This window comes from Cynocephalus volans, chromosome 2, assembly GCF_027409185.1.
Source record: "Cynocephalus volans isolate mCynVol1 chromosome 2, mCynVol1.pri, whole genome shotgun sequence".
NCBI lineage: Eukaryota > Metazoa > Chordata > Mammalia > Dermoptera > Cynocephalidae > Cynocephalus > Cynocephalus volans.
In genome coordinates this window covers 97555628-97569328 of record NC_084461.1, presented here as the reverse complement: position 1 = coordinate 97569328, position 13701 = coordinate 97555628, and the positions used below count along the sequence as shown (strand labels likewise).

Sequence of the window (13701 nt, the reverse complement as noted above, 5' to 3'; positions counted from 1 at the left end):
TGTTTTTAAGTGTTATGCTGTGTTTACTTGTAATTTCAATTTTAACTCATTAGTATTAGGTGTCCGTTACATGCCATAGAAGACACTATTATTTTCATAAAGCAGTCACATGCATTGAATTTAGGATTACCAACTGCTCTATGTGTATTTTTGTTTTGCACCTCAAAAACAGAATCACTATAGTGCATATCATGCTTCCACACCTTCCTTGCTGAAGGACAAGTACATAAAATGCCAGGGTTTGGCTTTCAGATCTGAAGGATGCAGACTCAGTACTCTGGCAGGATCACATCTTGCTGTGGAACTCCAAGTCCCACAGTAGGGTTTTCCTGCCCTTCTTTGGGGGCTGCTTCTTCCTCCACAGTATTGAGCTTCTCCTCTGCTAGGCCCTCCTCCATTTCCGGGCCAGCCACCTTTATCCCATCCTCCAATGCCTCGGGCACCATATTGGGGGCCTCTTCAGTATTTATATCTGCATCTTTAACTTCATCTGAGGCTTGGACCTTCATCAGCTCAGCCTCGGCTCCCTCAACTGTCGCTTGGGCCCTGTCTTCTGGAATTTTCTCTCCCTCTGGAATAGCTTTGATGTCCTCGTTGCCATCTTGGGCTGGAGATGGGTCTCGGCTAGCCTTGTGGCTCTCCTGGATGCTGCCGTGGCTGCTGCTGGCACTTCCCAGCCTGGAGGAGGCCACCACAGCCTTCACTGCTGCCTGATTGAAAACAGAAGAGCATCAAGTGTAACCTCCACTTAAAATCCCAAATCACAGCTCAACCCCAGCTTTGCTTTTAGGGAGTGTGTTTTATAGGTTAGTGCTCAATCTTACAAGTATATTATTTCAAGATTGTTTGTTGAATGAAAACTTGTTTGGAGAATGAACAGCAAAACCTCCTTAATTCCAAATTAGTGGATTTAATCATCTGGACAATTTGAAAGACTGAATAAATGTTTTTGCCCACAGATGGCCAGTTTTCAAAAATTTTAGGCTGTGTTTCCCAACGTACTTGTTTCATGGAACACTAGTTCTGTGGATGTTAATAGGTATTGTGGAGATAAGAAAGTTCTACAGTCAAATTAGCTTGAGAAACCCTGAGTTAAGTCAATGTTACTTAGTCCAGGGTATTTGAAATTAATTTGCACAGAGCCCATCACCTTTAGTCTGTGTCAGCCTATGATATTTACCTATATTGCTAAATATAGCTTCAAAAATTGTTTCCTGATTCTCACGTATTTAGGAAGAAAACAACTTTCTGAATAAATATTAGTTTCCTGAAAAATGCTATTCAAGCAGTTCATCCTTATTTGGATGAGAAGCAGCAATAATATATTTGGTGAAACACATTTCCCTTTATTAATAATGAATTCCTTATGAAAGGATAACAAAACCATAAGTGGCTTTATGTTAGCATTGTTGGGATTTCAAAGCAGGATTTTCCCTGGTGCCAAAGGAGATGGATAATATTATTAGATGAAGAATGGCAGAACTATCATTAATAGTTCAAGATAAGAGAGAAACAAAAACATATGCCATCTTACCTTAAGCTTGCGCCGGGCATTAAATTCTTGGAGTTTCTTTTGAGCAGTATCCATGTGTATGAAATTGGCTGCTTTACCTGTGACCCATGGGTGCTGGAGTGCTTGAAAGGTAGTCAGCCGTTTCTTAGGATCCAAAACAATTAATTTTCTCACCTGGAATGATAAAGAACCACAAACTTAGGGATATTTTTATGGTGACTTTAGCTTGTTCTCAGCTTGTGAATTCTAGGTCTTGTTCTATTTCCCTAGCAGTACCACTAAATATACATTTAATGAAAAGTGTTTAAGCCCTCAGGGGTCACTGTGGGTGGGAAGGGCTTCAGGTAGCAGTAGCTGAGGGAGTCTGAGAAGACAGTGGTGTACCACCTGAGATCCTGAACTGGCAGATGGCTTTCCAGCAGAGGTCAAGAAACAGGTCCTGGCTTGCCTGTGGACTACAAATTCTTTGAAGGCAGAATCAGCATCTGAATAATTCTATTTTTTTTTTTTTTTTTTTTGTCTTTTTGTGACCGGCCGTACCGCACTCAGCCAGTGAGTGCACCAGCCATCCTTATATAGGATCCGAACCCGCAGCGAGAGCACTGCTGTGCTCCCAGCGCTGCACTCTCCCGAGTGCGCCATGGGGTCGGCCCAGCATCTGAATAATTCTAGGCTGCATTTTGCAACCACCCACCTAGAATTCAGAACTTCAAATACATCACCATGGTAACAGGATCATTCATGCATCATTCTTTCTGCGGCCTTTAAATGGCAGACAAAACTGATAGTATACCAACCCTTTTGGAATACTATCGTATGTTTCTAACTTGGGGTTTATAGTTCTTTTTCTCTAATCTTTTGGTGTTCTTGAAGGTATAATCCCAAGAGCTGGAGTAAAAGCCATTTTAGAATCAAAGTAAAGAAGTTAGTAGCTTGGGGGTACGAATCACTTAAAGGACTGAATCCAACTGATGGCAGCACATTCTGGGAGGTTTAATCCTGTTCGTGAGGATAAGCAGACAATAAATTGCCAGGAAGATCAACAGATAAAATAATTCCCAGCCCTGGGCTCAGAGCTGGTGACCTTGTATGAGACAGAGACTATTTGGAGTCGGGAGGTGTATCAAGCCCTGGTTACGCCTCTAAATACTTTTGTGACCCTAGACATAAACACATGTATGAACTGAATGCCAACGGATACTCCCCAGGCCCTCTTCTTACACAATCTCATTTCTACCTTAATCCCTTTGTAAATGCATCTTTATATGCATCTTATCACTTGGAACTATTAGGTTCAGTTCATAATGAGGAATGGAAGGAAGCTCAGAAAGATGTAGGGACTTGCCTAAGGTCAGGCATTTTGTAATTGGTGAAGCCTGGATTCAAACTCAGGTCTGTGTTATGTCGGAGCTCATTCTGTGGCCACCACACCAAGATGCCTCCAAGGTAATCCATCTCTGGACTTTGGCCTGCTCATGTGTAAAATGAGGGGCTTTGGATGACTTATGGTCTAAGGTCTTTTCTAACTCTAATAACCTAAGAAGTAAACACAAGCTAACAAGATCAGGGAGCAAATCAAATGAATACACATGATCGGGTTCTCCATTCCTGTCCTTTCTGTAACATTTGCAAAGGTATGTGTGTTTGGGGTAGAGACACTGGACTTGTAGAGGGCCAGGTTGTAGAGACACAAGGTTGTTTAGACTTAAAATCTGAGAGGAGGTGGAGGAAAGTAAGGATGGTTAAGAGAGAATGCATGGTAGTAAATAAAAATCTAACAGTAGTCATAGCTGTTGTACATTGAGCATGTGTACGGATAACTTTATGTAAATGAGACCTGATCCTTAAAATATCCTTGACAATTGGGTATTTACCTCCCAGTATCCAATCATTCTTCTCCTCTCCTTCAACCTTACCATCCTCCTCATGAAAATATGAAGAATTTTTGAAAGTCAATATGTACTGAAAATTTACATCCATCATCAGTCTTTACATTTGAACATACTAGTTTACTGAATTGTTAAAAAACTTGCTGAAGGTCAGAGAGATCCATTGACCTTGTTAGGATTCACACTCAAAGCCTCAACGTTATCCTACGGCACCCCTTACAACCCACTTCCCCCATCCATCAGCACTGTGGTCTCTGCTGATGACTGAGCAGGTGTTTGCTAATAAGTACACATTTATGGGGCTCAAAGATTCCTCATGTTCTAAAGTTTTGTACAGTTATAAACCGACACAGGATCTAGCTAAATAAAGGAACATCGCAGCTAACCCTCTTATCCATTTAATGTTCAGTAGGAATGAAAAGAAATGGTAGGAGGATAAATAAAGGAACTAAAATTAAGTTGGTTGGTGTTAATTACCTAAAATGCATTGTGTTGCTTAATTCCCACAACAATCTAGAGATAGGTACCATCATCATCCTAGATGAGAACACTAAAGCATGGAGAAATTAGGTAACAAGCCCAAGGTCACACTTCTGGATCATGACAAAGGGAGCACTTGAATCCAGGCATGTCACACTCTAAAAATCCAGAGTCTATTTCATGATTCATTGCTTCATTTGATAAACATTTATTGAGCCTGTGACTATATGTCCATATGGTACTAATGTCTGGGCACACATGCTGTGCCCTCTCCCAAGCTTACAGTATAGGAGAAAAGAGCATTGAATATGTAAATACTGGTAAAAGTGATGACTGTCATCAAAGGAGGAGTCCAGGGTACAAAGGACGGATGTAACAGAGGGAATGAACAAATTGTGGGAGGGAGGGACTGAGGTAGAGGCAAACCATGTCTCCCTGAGGATGTCAAGTGGCAGCTAGGGCTTCAGGATGAGTTACCCAGGCAAAGAGGGGTGTCTGTGCGTGTATGAGTGATGGGGGAGAAGGAGGAGAGAACACTACAGAGCAGAAGGAAGAGCAATGGCCGGTCCCCAGAGCTACACTGCTGAGGAACTGGAGTCTGGAGCACTAGAGTGAAGAGTGACCATAGGAGACTGATGTGAAGTCAGTGACCAATGGGACAGGGTGGCAGGCTCCAGACCAGGTGGTGTCAGGTAGATCTTGTTACAGATTTTAGAGTTTATCCTAAGAACCTTAAAGCCAACGAGTAACAAGATGCGATTTATGTCTAAGACCATCCCTCTGGATCCTGTGTGGAAAGTGCATTTGAGAAGGGCATGAGAAGAGGTAGGGACACTAGATAAAAGGTTGTGGCAGTGGTCCAGGTGGAAGAGGATGGATTGGGACAGAGGTGGTGGAGTTGGAGAGTAGTGGATGGATTCAAGAGATGTTCAGGAGTGCGGGGCTCTGACTTGAGGGAGGAGTTGGGATGACATACCCACACATCACACACATGGCCCTCTCTTCCCAGTTGCACTGAAAAAGCCACAGGCCATGGGGGATCTGTTCCATGAAAAAGCAAGGAGGTAAGGAAGAAATGTTTAAAGAGAAAAGAGCACTGGAAAAGGGGTCTGGAAACCTGGATCAGTCCTAATAATGTCTCTGCTGGGAGTCTGTGTGACCTTTGGCTGTCATTTCACCTCTCTGGCCTTTAGCACACTCATCTGTAAAACGAGGGAGGACTAAATGACTTTTAAGATCCCTTGAAGATCTAACCTTTGTGATTCTAAAGTCAGCTTTTGATTATTTTCGTGTGGATCTTCTCTTCTCTAGAGGATTGATGGGCAATATTTCAATCTCATGCTAGCAACCTCTTCATTTTGGAAAACGTGAACAACCTCCCCAGAGTGTATGTGTTTCCTGAATACAAACAAACATCAGTATTTGCTTAAGTGAGAAGCAATGTAAAATAAACAAAATGTACTATTAGTACAGTGGAACTTATTTATAATGCCAAAGATACGTAATGGAACTTGTGTTACTATCAGGATATTTTAATCAGTTTGTATTAAATTTCAGGAAGTAACATGTTTTATTTGAAGTATATCTAGATCTAGGTAACAGCAAGCCATGTTAAAATAGAGCTCTTCTGGGTAAATTATATTTGGATTTATCTAGTACAGCTTTCTTCTTAAGCAAGGCTCTATATTGACCAGGTAGTAAAAACTCTTCAATTAATCCTGCAGTAATTGTAATTGTGATAATTCTATTCGGCTATTTTTCATTATCTATAAGGAAAACATATCAATGTGCATTGTTTTATTAAAAATGCCTTAAAATTAAAAAGATATATGATATTAATACTGGAATTTTTAAAAAAAGTCATTGCCTATTAATTGTTTAAAAATGAATTTATTTCATTTTTTGTCATTTTGTTTTGGTCACACTTACCAAGTCCTTGGCATTTAGAGATACTTCATCCCACCAGGGGGAGATAAAGTAATATTCACAGTTCAGAATTCTCCTGAACATGAACTGATCACCTCTTTCATCATAGAATGGTTCAAATCCACAAAGTCTAGAGGAACAAAACATAAGGAGTAAAATACCCAAGTATATTTAATCAAATTTCTGCAGAAATTCAAGATTTCCTTTCTTATAGCTTCCTGCTATGGAAGAAGTCTGCTCAGCACAAGCATGTAATTGCCTTGTTACAATTCACTATTGATTGTGTAATCAAAATCACATCCTCAGGAAATAAGAATAGCTATAAAACCAACTTAGGATTTCAACAAAAAGCTATAATACTAATAATAATTATGACACAAAAGAACAATAATAACAGCTAACATTGTTATAGGCACTATGCAAATGCCTATGATGGGATTTATTTATTTCCCAGCACAAAAATAGTGGATTTTTTTCACAGAAATTGAGAAGCCAGACAAACTGACAGGCAGACAGAGATTGATTAGAGTTCCAATTTAGTATCAAATGAGTTAGGACTTTGAGAGTAATGAGATTAAAAAGTGGAAAGAAAAGATTTTTCACTCATTTTTATTCAGCCTGTTTTCTGAATTCCTCCATAGAAATGAGTAAAGTATGATGATATTTCCATCCCATTTCAGTTTGGATTTCAGAGTGGACAAAGATAGGAGGTAAAACTATCAGGGAATGGCCTTAAAAAACATCTTACTACGGTGAATGAAGTAGCCAAAAGAGATGAGCAGCTTAGATTTACCTCATTCTTCTATGTGACCCTCACTTTTGTACAACTTAAAGATGTTTCACTATGGTTGCCTTCATTTTCCACTATAGGGTTAGCATAAAAAGGAATGGCAAAAGTGGGGGAAAGGAACAGGGAACCATCTCTGGCATCCTGAAGAGAGAGATGGGAAAAGTGAGTTGCTGGTCTGGGACTACTCAGCCTTCACTGTTTATAGATGGGTGGAAGTTTTGAAATTACTAGGCACCAAAAGGGAACTTTAAAAATAAAAGCTCATGCCAGGCTGTGTTGTGTATGTGTTGCATTTGAAAAGAATGGGGCAAAAAAGAATGAGTAAGTTAAAAGACATCTTTCTAAATTCTTCCTTTAAGCCAGTCAGGTTGGTGCAGGGCATGAAAAATTCAAGTTGCATCCTAATAAGGTGGGTTTCTAGCAAGAAGCAGTTTCTTATGTCTTTTTGCTCATGGACTGTCCCATTGGGAAAGTCTCTGTCACTTCCAAATATTCTGGAGCCAGCAAAGGCAAGGCATGGGAGTTCTGAGGCTTGAGACAATGCACTCTGCCTCTCTCTGCTGCAGCACACTGCACAGAGAATCCTCTCCAGGCCCATCTGTGGAAGGGAAGTGTAAGGAGAGAAGGGAGCGCATGTCCACACCTGGACAGGCAGAGAGGCTAGCGTGGCCTGACCCTCCCCTACCCTCCACGACACTAGAAAAGAATGGCCTGTTGCTGGTTAGTCATGGAGAAACTAGCCAGCTTCCCAGATTGTGTTTAGGGAGCCCCTCATGTTTCCCCTTTTGAAAATCTAGAGACAAACATGACAATTCAGAAGTTACAGTGCTCAAACGCCTTTTCTTTCATCTCGCTCATGTCAGTGACTTCGCACTTTGGCAACAGAGGTAAAAAGTTTATGTTGTGTCAGCCCGAAATGCCAGAAATGGAAGAAATGTGACACAAAGTAGCAAATACACACACACACACACACACACACACACACACACACACACTGCAAAAACCCTTTAGAAATGGTGATATTTTAATTCCAACAATGACAGTTTAGGAGGATACTGAGATTATGCAGGCCTGAAGTGTGAATATATGACACAGCATAGCTCCAAGCCTTCTGGCAGAACTGTAGTGTTGAAAGCTGAAGGAGAGAGTTTGAATCTCTGATGCTATCTGATTCTGATCTGATCATTGTGGTAGTCAAGGGCTCAGTTCTGCAGCATTTGTCTGTGGGGGCAGTGGGTTTAGGTGTAAAAGGTAGAGGGACAGAATTCCTGCGAGAAACAATAGAATGACCTTTCTTTCCAGACTAATGTCATCCTTAGAAATAGCAAGGCCATAGCACAAAATATCCTGGTGTTGACAAGCTAGAACTTTTAAGGAGAGAGTGAAGTGTTAAAATGCAGCAATAGACATAAGCAAAGGAGCAGAGTGAACATGTCTACAGTGATAGTAAGAATCAAACTTTTATTCCTGGCTTTACTCAAAAATAAGCCCCAGAATTTATGTACATACAGACAAGTGGATATAAAACAGGTGCCTGAACATCTGAGAGACAGAAGAAAGGATTTGACTGAAGTTCATAATATAGCTTCATTGTAACATTTACTTTTCCAGGAAGCATCAGCAAAACAGATCCTTAGTTCTAATTCTTCTTCCAGTTACTTCTGTACTCTGCTCCCCTTTGGCTCCAAGCCACTCTGGTGGAATGAGTCAGGTGTCAAGAGGTCATGGTCGCAGGTCACCAATAGGCCACTGAATACATATCAAAACTAAACTAGTACAGTAAAGGGGATACATAGGTCCAGCGACACAGTCCACTGGAGAAAATGTGCCAATAAAGCTTGCCAGTGGACTTTGCCGATTATTAATGAACTGCAGATTAAGTAAAAAGTCCCTAGGCCTAGGGACTGACAGAAATTAGTCTACAACTAAAGTATATTTGTTGTAAGCAGCACTGTTATTTTATTTTGGGGCTGCTACTCTTACTTTCAACCAACATCTAATAATTAGTGACCATAAGGTTATAAAGATAAAAGAAATATAATAGATAATTCATATGATTTGATAATGGACTAGGGGAAAGGAACTTGATGGGTTTTTTAAATGATCTTCAGGGTTATAATAAAGTGTTTCTCAAATGATCACATATTTTCCCTTCATTTTCCCCTGTCAGTGACCATATCATGGAGTTTTACTCATTCTATATTCCAGTTTTTCAGGGTGAATGTAACTTAATTTCCGTCTTCCATCTTTCCAAGTCTTTTAATACCATTAATGCTTCAACCCCTCCCAGTACATTTTAATGTGACATTGTAATCAGGTATGTTTAAATTGTGGAGCAAATCTGAATTCTTATTTGTATAGTTCAGTTTTTTACTTAATGTCACTAAGTATGATATGTCACCTAGATAATTCATAAGACATTCTTTCCCAAGTATAAAAGTGATCTCAGACACAATTTAGAAGGAATCCTACAATGTGGCCAGGGATTTATTTTAATGAACTAAGTGCTTAGTGTGGCAAATAGAAATTACCTAACATTTAGCACTTTCATAAGAAAAGCATGATCCATTACCTCTCTAAATTCTTCTCAAGCTTTAATACATTCTAGAAACACAAGGAATTGAATACTGAAAATATGTTTTGAAATTACATATAGGCAGACGCTATTTTATGAGTTGTTGGTTAAACCTTTTTGTCTTGGCTATCAACCAGTGTATATCCAGGTAAACTAAGAGTTTGCTAACTTGCCTGGGAGTCCTACCCTAGCTACCCCATTTGTAGCTCATATGTCCTGGATACTATACTTTCTATGATCACTTTTAAATTAAAACAAAAATAAAAACAACTCTTTCTGCTATGGACTGAATTGTGTCCCTCCCCCCAACCCCCAATTTATATGTTGAAGCCCTAACCCCCAATGTAATAGTATTTGGAGATGGGCCTTTGGGAAGCAGTTAGGTTCAGATGAGCTCATGCGAGTGGGGCCCTCATGATAAGATTAGTGCCCTTATAAGAAGAGACACCACAGGGCTTGTTCTCTCATTCTCTCTTGGCCATGTGAAGACACAGTGAGAAGGTAGTCATCTGCAAGCCAGGAAGAGAGCCCTCACCAGAATCCAACCTTGCTGGCACCCTGATCTTGGACTTCCAGTCTCCGGAACTGTAAGAAAAAAAATTCTATCATTTAACTCACCCTGACTAGGTATTTTGTTATGGCAGCCTGAGCAGACTAATACACTTTCTTTGGATTCCTCCCAAATCTCTTTACAGTTTTGAATATTACAGGTTCCAACAGCTAACTCTCCAGTCCCCTCTAAATGGCAACCAAATCTTTTTGTTTTGAATTAAACTCTTGAACTCATTGATATCTTGTTTTTTAGTTGTTCTGTAGCAATCTTCCTTCCCAGACACCCTTCTGTTCGATGATTTCTTTCATCATTTCCTGCAGTTGCATCATATGGAAAACTGCCTGACACTCCTTATTTATTATTAGACAGGATCTCAGGAATGGAGTTAGGAATACCAAAGAATGAAATATTTGGCTCATTTTTTTTCTCTCAGAAAAATTTGTATAGGGTGTTACATCCAAAGCCTTTGAAAACATAACAGAGATAAGAAACCAAATTGATATGCCATAAAAAACATTTCAGATGAGAAATGTACCAGTTTGGGATTGCTTAAATTAAACAGTCATTTGTCCATTTAAAAGGACTAATAGTCTAATTACTTTAGATAATGTGCAAATAAGTATAACAAGAGCAAGTTTAATTGCTGAACTTGGGTTTCAGACTCATTATTATTGCTAAATAATGAATTGTTCCCCATATCTGCTGTACATTACATAGTAGGATGAGACACACAAAAAGCTCTGGACAGAAGATCTGGCCCCAAGAAAATTATGAAATAAAAAGCATTGCTAATTTTCAGAAAGCTCTATCACTAACTACATTTAGAGTGTAACAGAAAATCACAAAGTCAAGAAGTAATCTTGGCTTTATGAGGATGATGTACCAAGAAAATGTTACAACAAAGGCAAACAGTTTGTATAAAGATTGCTTTTCTTCACTTACAAGATGTAGGTGATTATTCCTACAGACCACATGTCCACCTCGGGTCCGTAGGCACAGCCTCTAAGAATTTCAGGTGCTGCAGAAAGAGTGAAAATTGTGTTAAACTGGAGCTTAACTTTAACATTCACATTTTAGTAACAAGCAATGGGGAGGAAATAAATTCATCAACAAGACTTCAGAACAGTTTTATAACCAATCTTCTCTCCCCAAACCACGATATGAGGCTACAAATTATTATGACTATTTTAGTGGGAGAGATTATAGTCGCTCTGTGTTTGGGGTGCATAAAAATAATGCTATTAAGGTTAATTTTCTACACTGGTACATCATGATACTGCTCAAATCAGAGCTATAAAAGACCCCAAATGAAAGTTAAACATGTGGGGGGTGGGGGAGGGAAGGCACAACTATGCTACCTTAAGACCTAGAACTTCTTGGAGCAGGAGCATCCATGAGTGCAGGGTAGGGTGGGAAGAATTAGCAAGTCTCTAGTAAAAGACTTGGAAAGTTGGAACAGGAGCCAGGAGGGGCCCTGGCACATGACCTGGCATTGAGAACCACATGGAGGTCCTCAGAGAGCAGCTGTCCCCGGTTAGTTTGGGGTCATGAACTGAGAAAAGGCCCTCTCTGGAGTGGAGAATAGCAAAATCTTTTATATTTTCATTCCCTTAGAGCTATGAAAATGGGGAGTTATCTGTGCCCAGTTATTTGCACTGAGGATTGGGGGTGGTGATTTTTGCCCAACTAATGAGGGAAGAAAAAGAGGAGAGAGAGCTCTGGCATCTATGAAGAAATAGGACTCAGGTCTATAGTCCAGAGTGACCTTCTTCTATTTTAAGTAAAAGTGCTGTAGGTGCTCGTGGGGTCCCCAAGGAAGGAGCTGCTTAATGAATGCCAAGGGCTCCTTGAGGGAGGCCTTGGGGACGAGGACACCACACTCTTCCTCTGGGCTGGAGAGCAAACAAACTGGATTCCTGTCATGCAGACTGGAAATGTCATATTCAGTGCAGATTGTCAAAGTGAGCTCTTCAAGGAGGCTGTCCTCATGAGCCTTTGGATTTAATTTACAGGACAGAATACTGTAGATTTTCCACTGACATCTTCCCATACTATCACTAACCCTCACCTTTTTGCAATCAGGATTTTCTCTTTTTCATAGAAATTGTTACATAAAACACAGGAGATGAAGAGCCTGCATGTTGAAATGAAGGTGTGTGTTCTGACACTCTAAACAGCAATTCAGCAAGGCACATCCTTTAAGGAATTGTATCTGGAATCAAGAGGTTTTCTCATCTACAGGTAAATTACTTCCCGCCCCCTGTCCCCCATTTTCCTTTTAAGATTTAATAACAAAACTTTAAAAAATGCTGCATGCTCAATGCCAACATCATTCACTCTGTCAGGCTAGTTTTCATTTCCTGGGGCAATCTGTACCCCACAGAAGGTGTCTTTGAGCCCCAACAGCTCCACCAGTGAACTCCCACCAGCAAATGGCTTGCTTATCACAGTGCAAAGGGAACTCAGACTAGGCTGCTACTTTCAGGAGGGCTGCTTCTGCCTATCTTTGTCTCTGGAAGCTGTTCCAGTCAAGGAACTGAATGCATGAATATTTAGCATGCATATTTGATATTTGATATTCATTAGTTCTTGCCCACTCGGGTCTTCACATCAGCGACTCTTGTCTGGTCTGAAATGCTATCAAGCCCCACCTTGACATTTAAACATAAATACAGAAATAAGTTAGGGAGAATCTTTCACATTTTTGGGGTCTGTATTTTTACCTTTAAAATCTAAGTGAATTGAACCAGTTGATTTCCAAGTTTACTTTGAGTTTTAACCCTCTATGATATTAGGAAAGAATTAGTTACTGATCGTTCAAGCAAGAAGAGAGGACAGCATCGTCATTGTAACCTGCAGAACCTGCTGCATTTCACATTTCTCCTGCTAGAGCAGCTACACTGCATGCTGTCCTGTGGGGACTCACCCTGTTGGCTCTAGTGAAATCAACCCTCCCATCCTGTGCTGGCCAGAAACACATCCTGGCAAGGGTCAGTGTTTTCTCCAGCCATTTCTCATAGTTCCCACCCAAGAACCCCAAAGAGAGTGAATACTGTGGAACAAAGTGCTTTTTTGATCCATTCTACAGAGCATCTGGGTTTCTTACATGATATGGCAATATCTGATATCCCTTCACAGCAGTGGGTGCAACCTTACTCTCCAGAGGCAATTTATTTCCTTGTAAGGCATTGTGCTGCAATGTGAGTAAATCTGTAGTGTGAAAAGCTATCCTTTGACTTGCGATCAAAATGGCAGAATAGATGGTCCCCAGAGTCTCCCTATCCCATAGTCAACCAATTTCAACTATTAAAAAGCAACAATTGCCAGGCTGGGGCTGCTGAAGCTCAGGGGAAGAAAAGGAGAGACCTATGAGAAGAAAAGAAAGCAGGAGAAGCCATGATGAGAGAAAGAAAGGACCACTCCGACTGTTTCGAGCCAACCATTTCAAGGCTAGCCCTGGTGAGCACTCAGAGCAAGAGCTGGCCAAAGCCACAGCTGTGCCCTTTGAATGAAGCTGCTTGGAGGCTTCAGGGGAGAAGAAAGCCTTGGTGGCCCCCAGTCCAGCATGACCACTATCAGGGTTCCTGTGGACCTACATAGGAGTGAGGGGCCACAGACAACTGAAAAAAGAAGCCACTCAGAGGCCAGTGAGTCATCACAAGGGACCAGCGCATGGCCTATCCCATGGGAAGTATTTGGAGTGTGGGGGGAGTGGGGGAGAGTGGCCCACTGGGGAACATTTGGGCACAGCATGGACAGCTGATCTCCCCTCCAATCAGTGCAGGACCACTAGTGTAGACTGGTCAGGAATACAGAACTGCTGGGGGTGCAGTTTGCTGAAAAAGCTCAGGCCCAGACCAGAGTTTCCATACAACCCTGGTGTACCGGACCTCACAAGACCCGGAAGTGCTTATAAGGCAACAATTAAAACCTGAGCTGCACAAAAAGCCTTCCCCAGAGAATCAGCAGCAAAGT

At 40.9% G+C, this 13701-nt stretch overlaps 1 protein-coding gene across 1 annotated transcript in view; it reads right to left on the bottom strand.

Moving 5' to 3' along the window:
* Positions 1 to 269: 269 nt before the first annotated feature.
* The window catches only part of CAMK4 (calcium/calmodulin dependent protein kinase IV), a 235297-nt gene continuing 221865 nt past the window's right edge, over positions 270 to 13701 (bottom strand). The window contains exons 8-11 of the mRNA XM_063082936.1: positions 10669 to 10744; positions 5812 to 5938; positions 1535 to 1687; positions 270 to 710 (exon numbers count right to left, since the gene is read on the bottom strand). Of these exons, the coding sequence (XP_062939006.1) occupies positions 270 to 710; positions 1535 to 1687; positions 5812 to 5938; positions 10669 to 10744 (797 nt within the window). The remainder of the gene's footprint in view (positions 711 to 1534; positions 1688 to 5811; positions 5939 to 10668; positions 10745 to 13701) is intronic.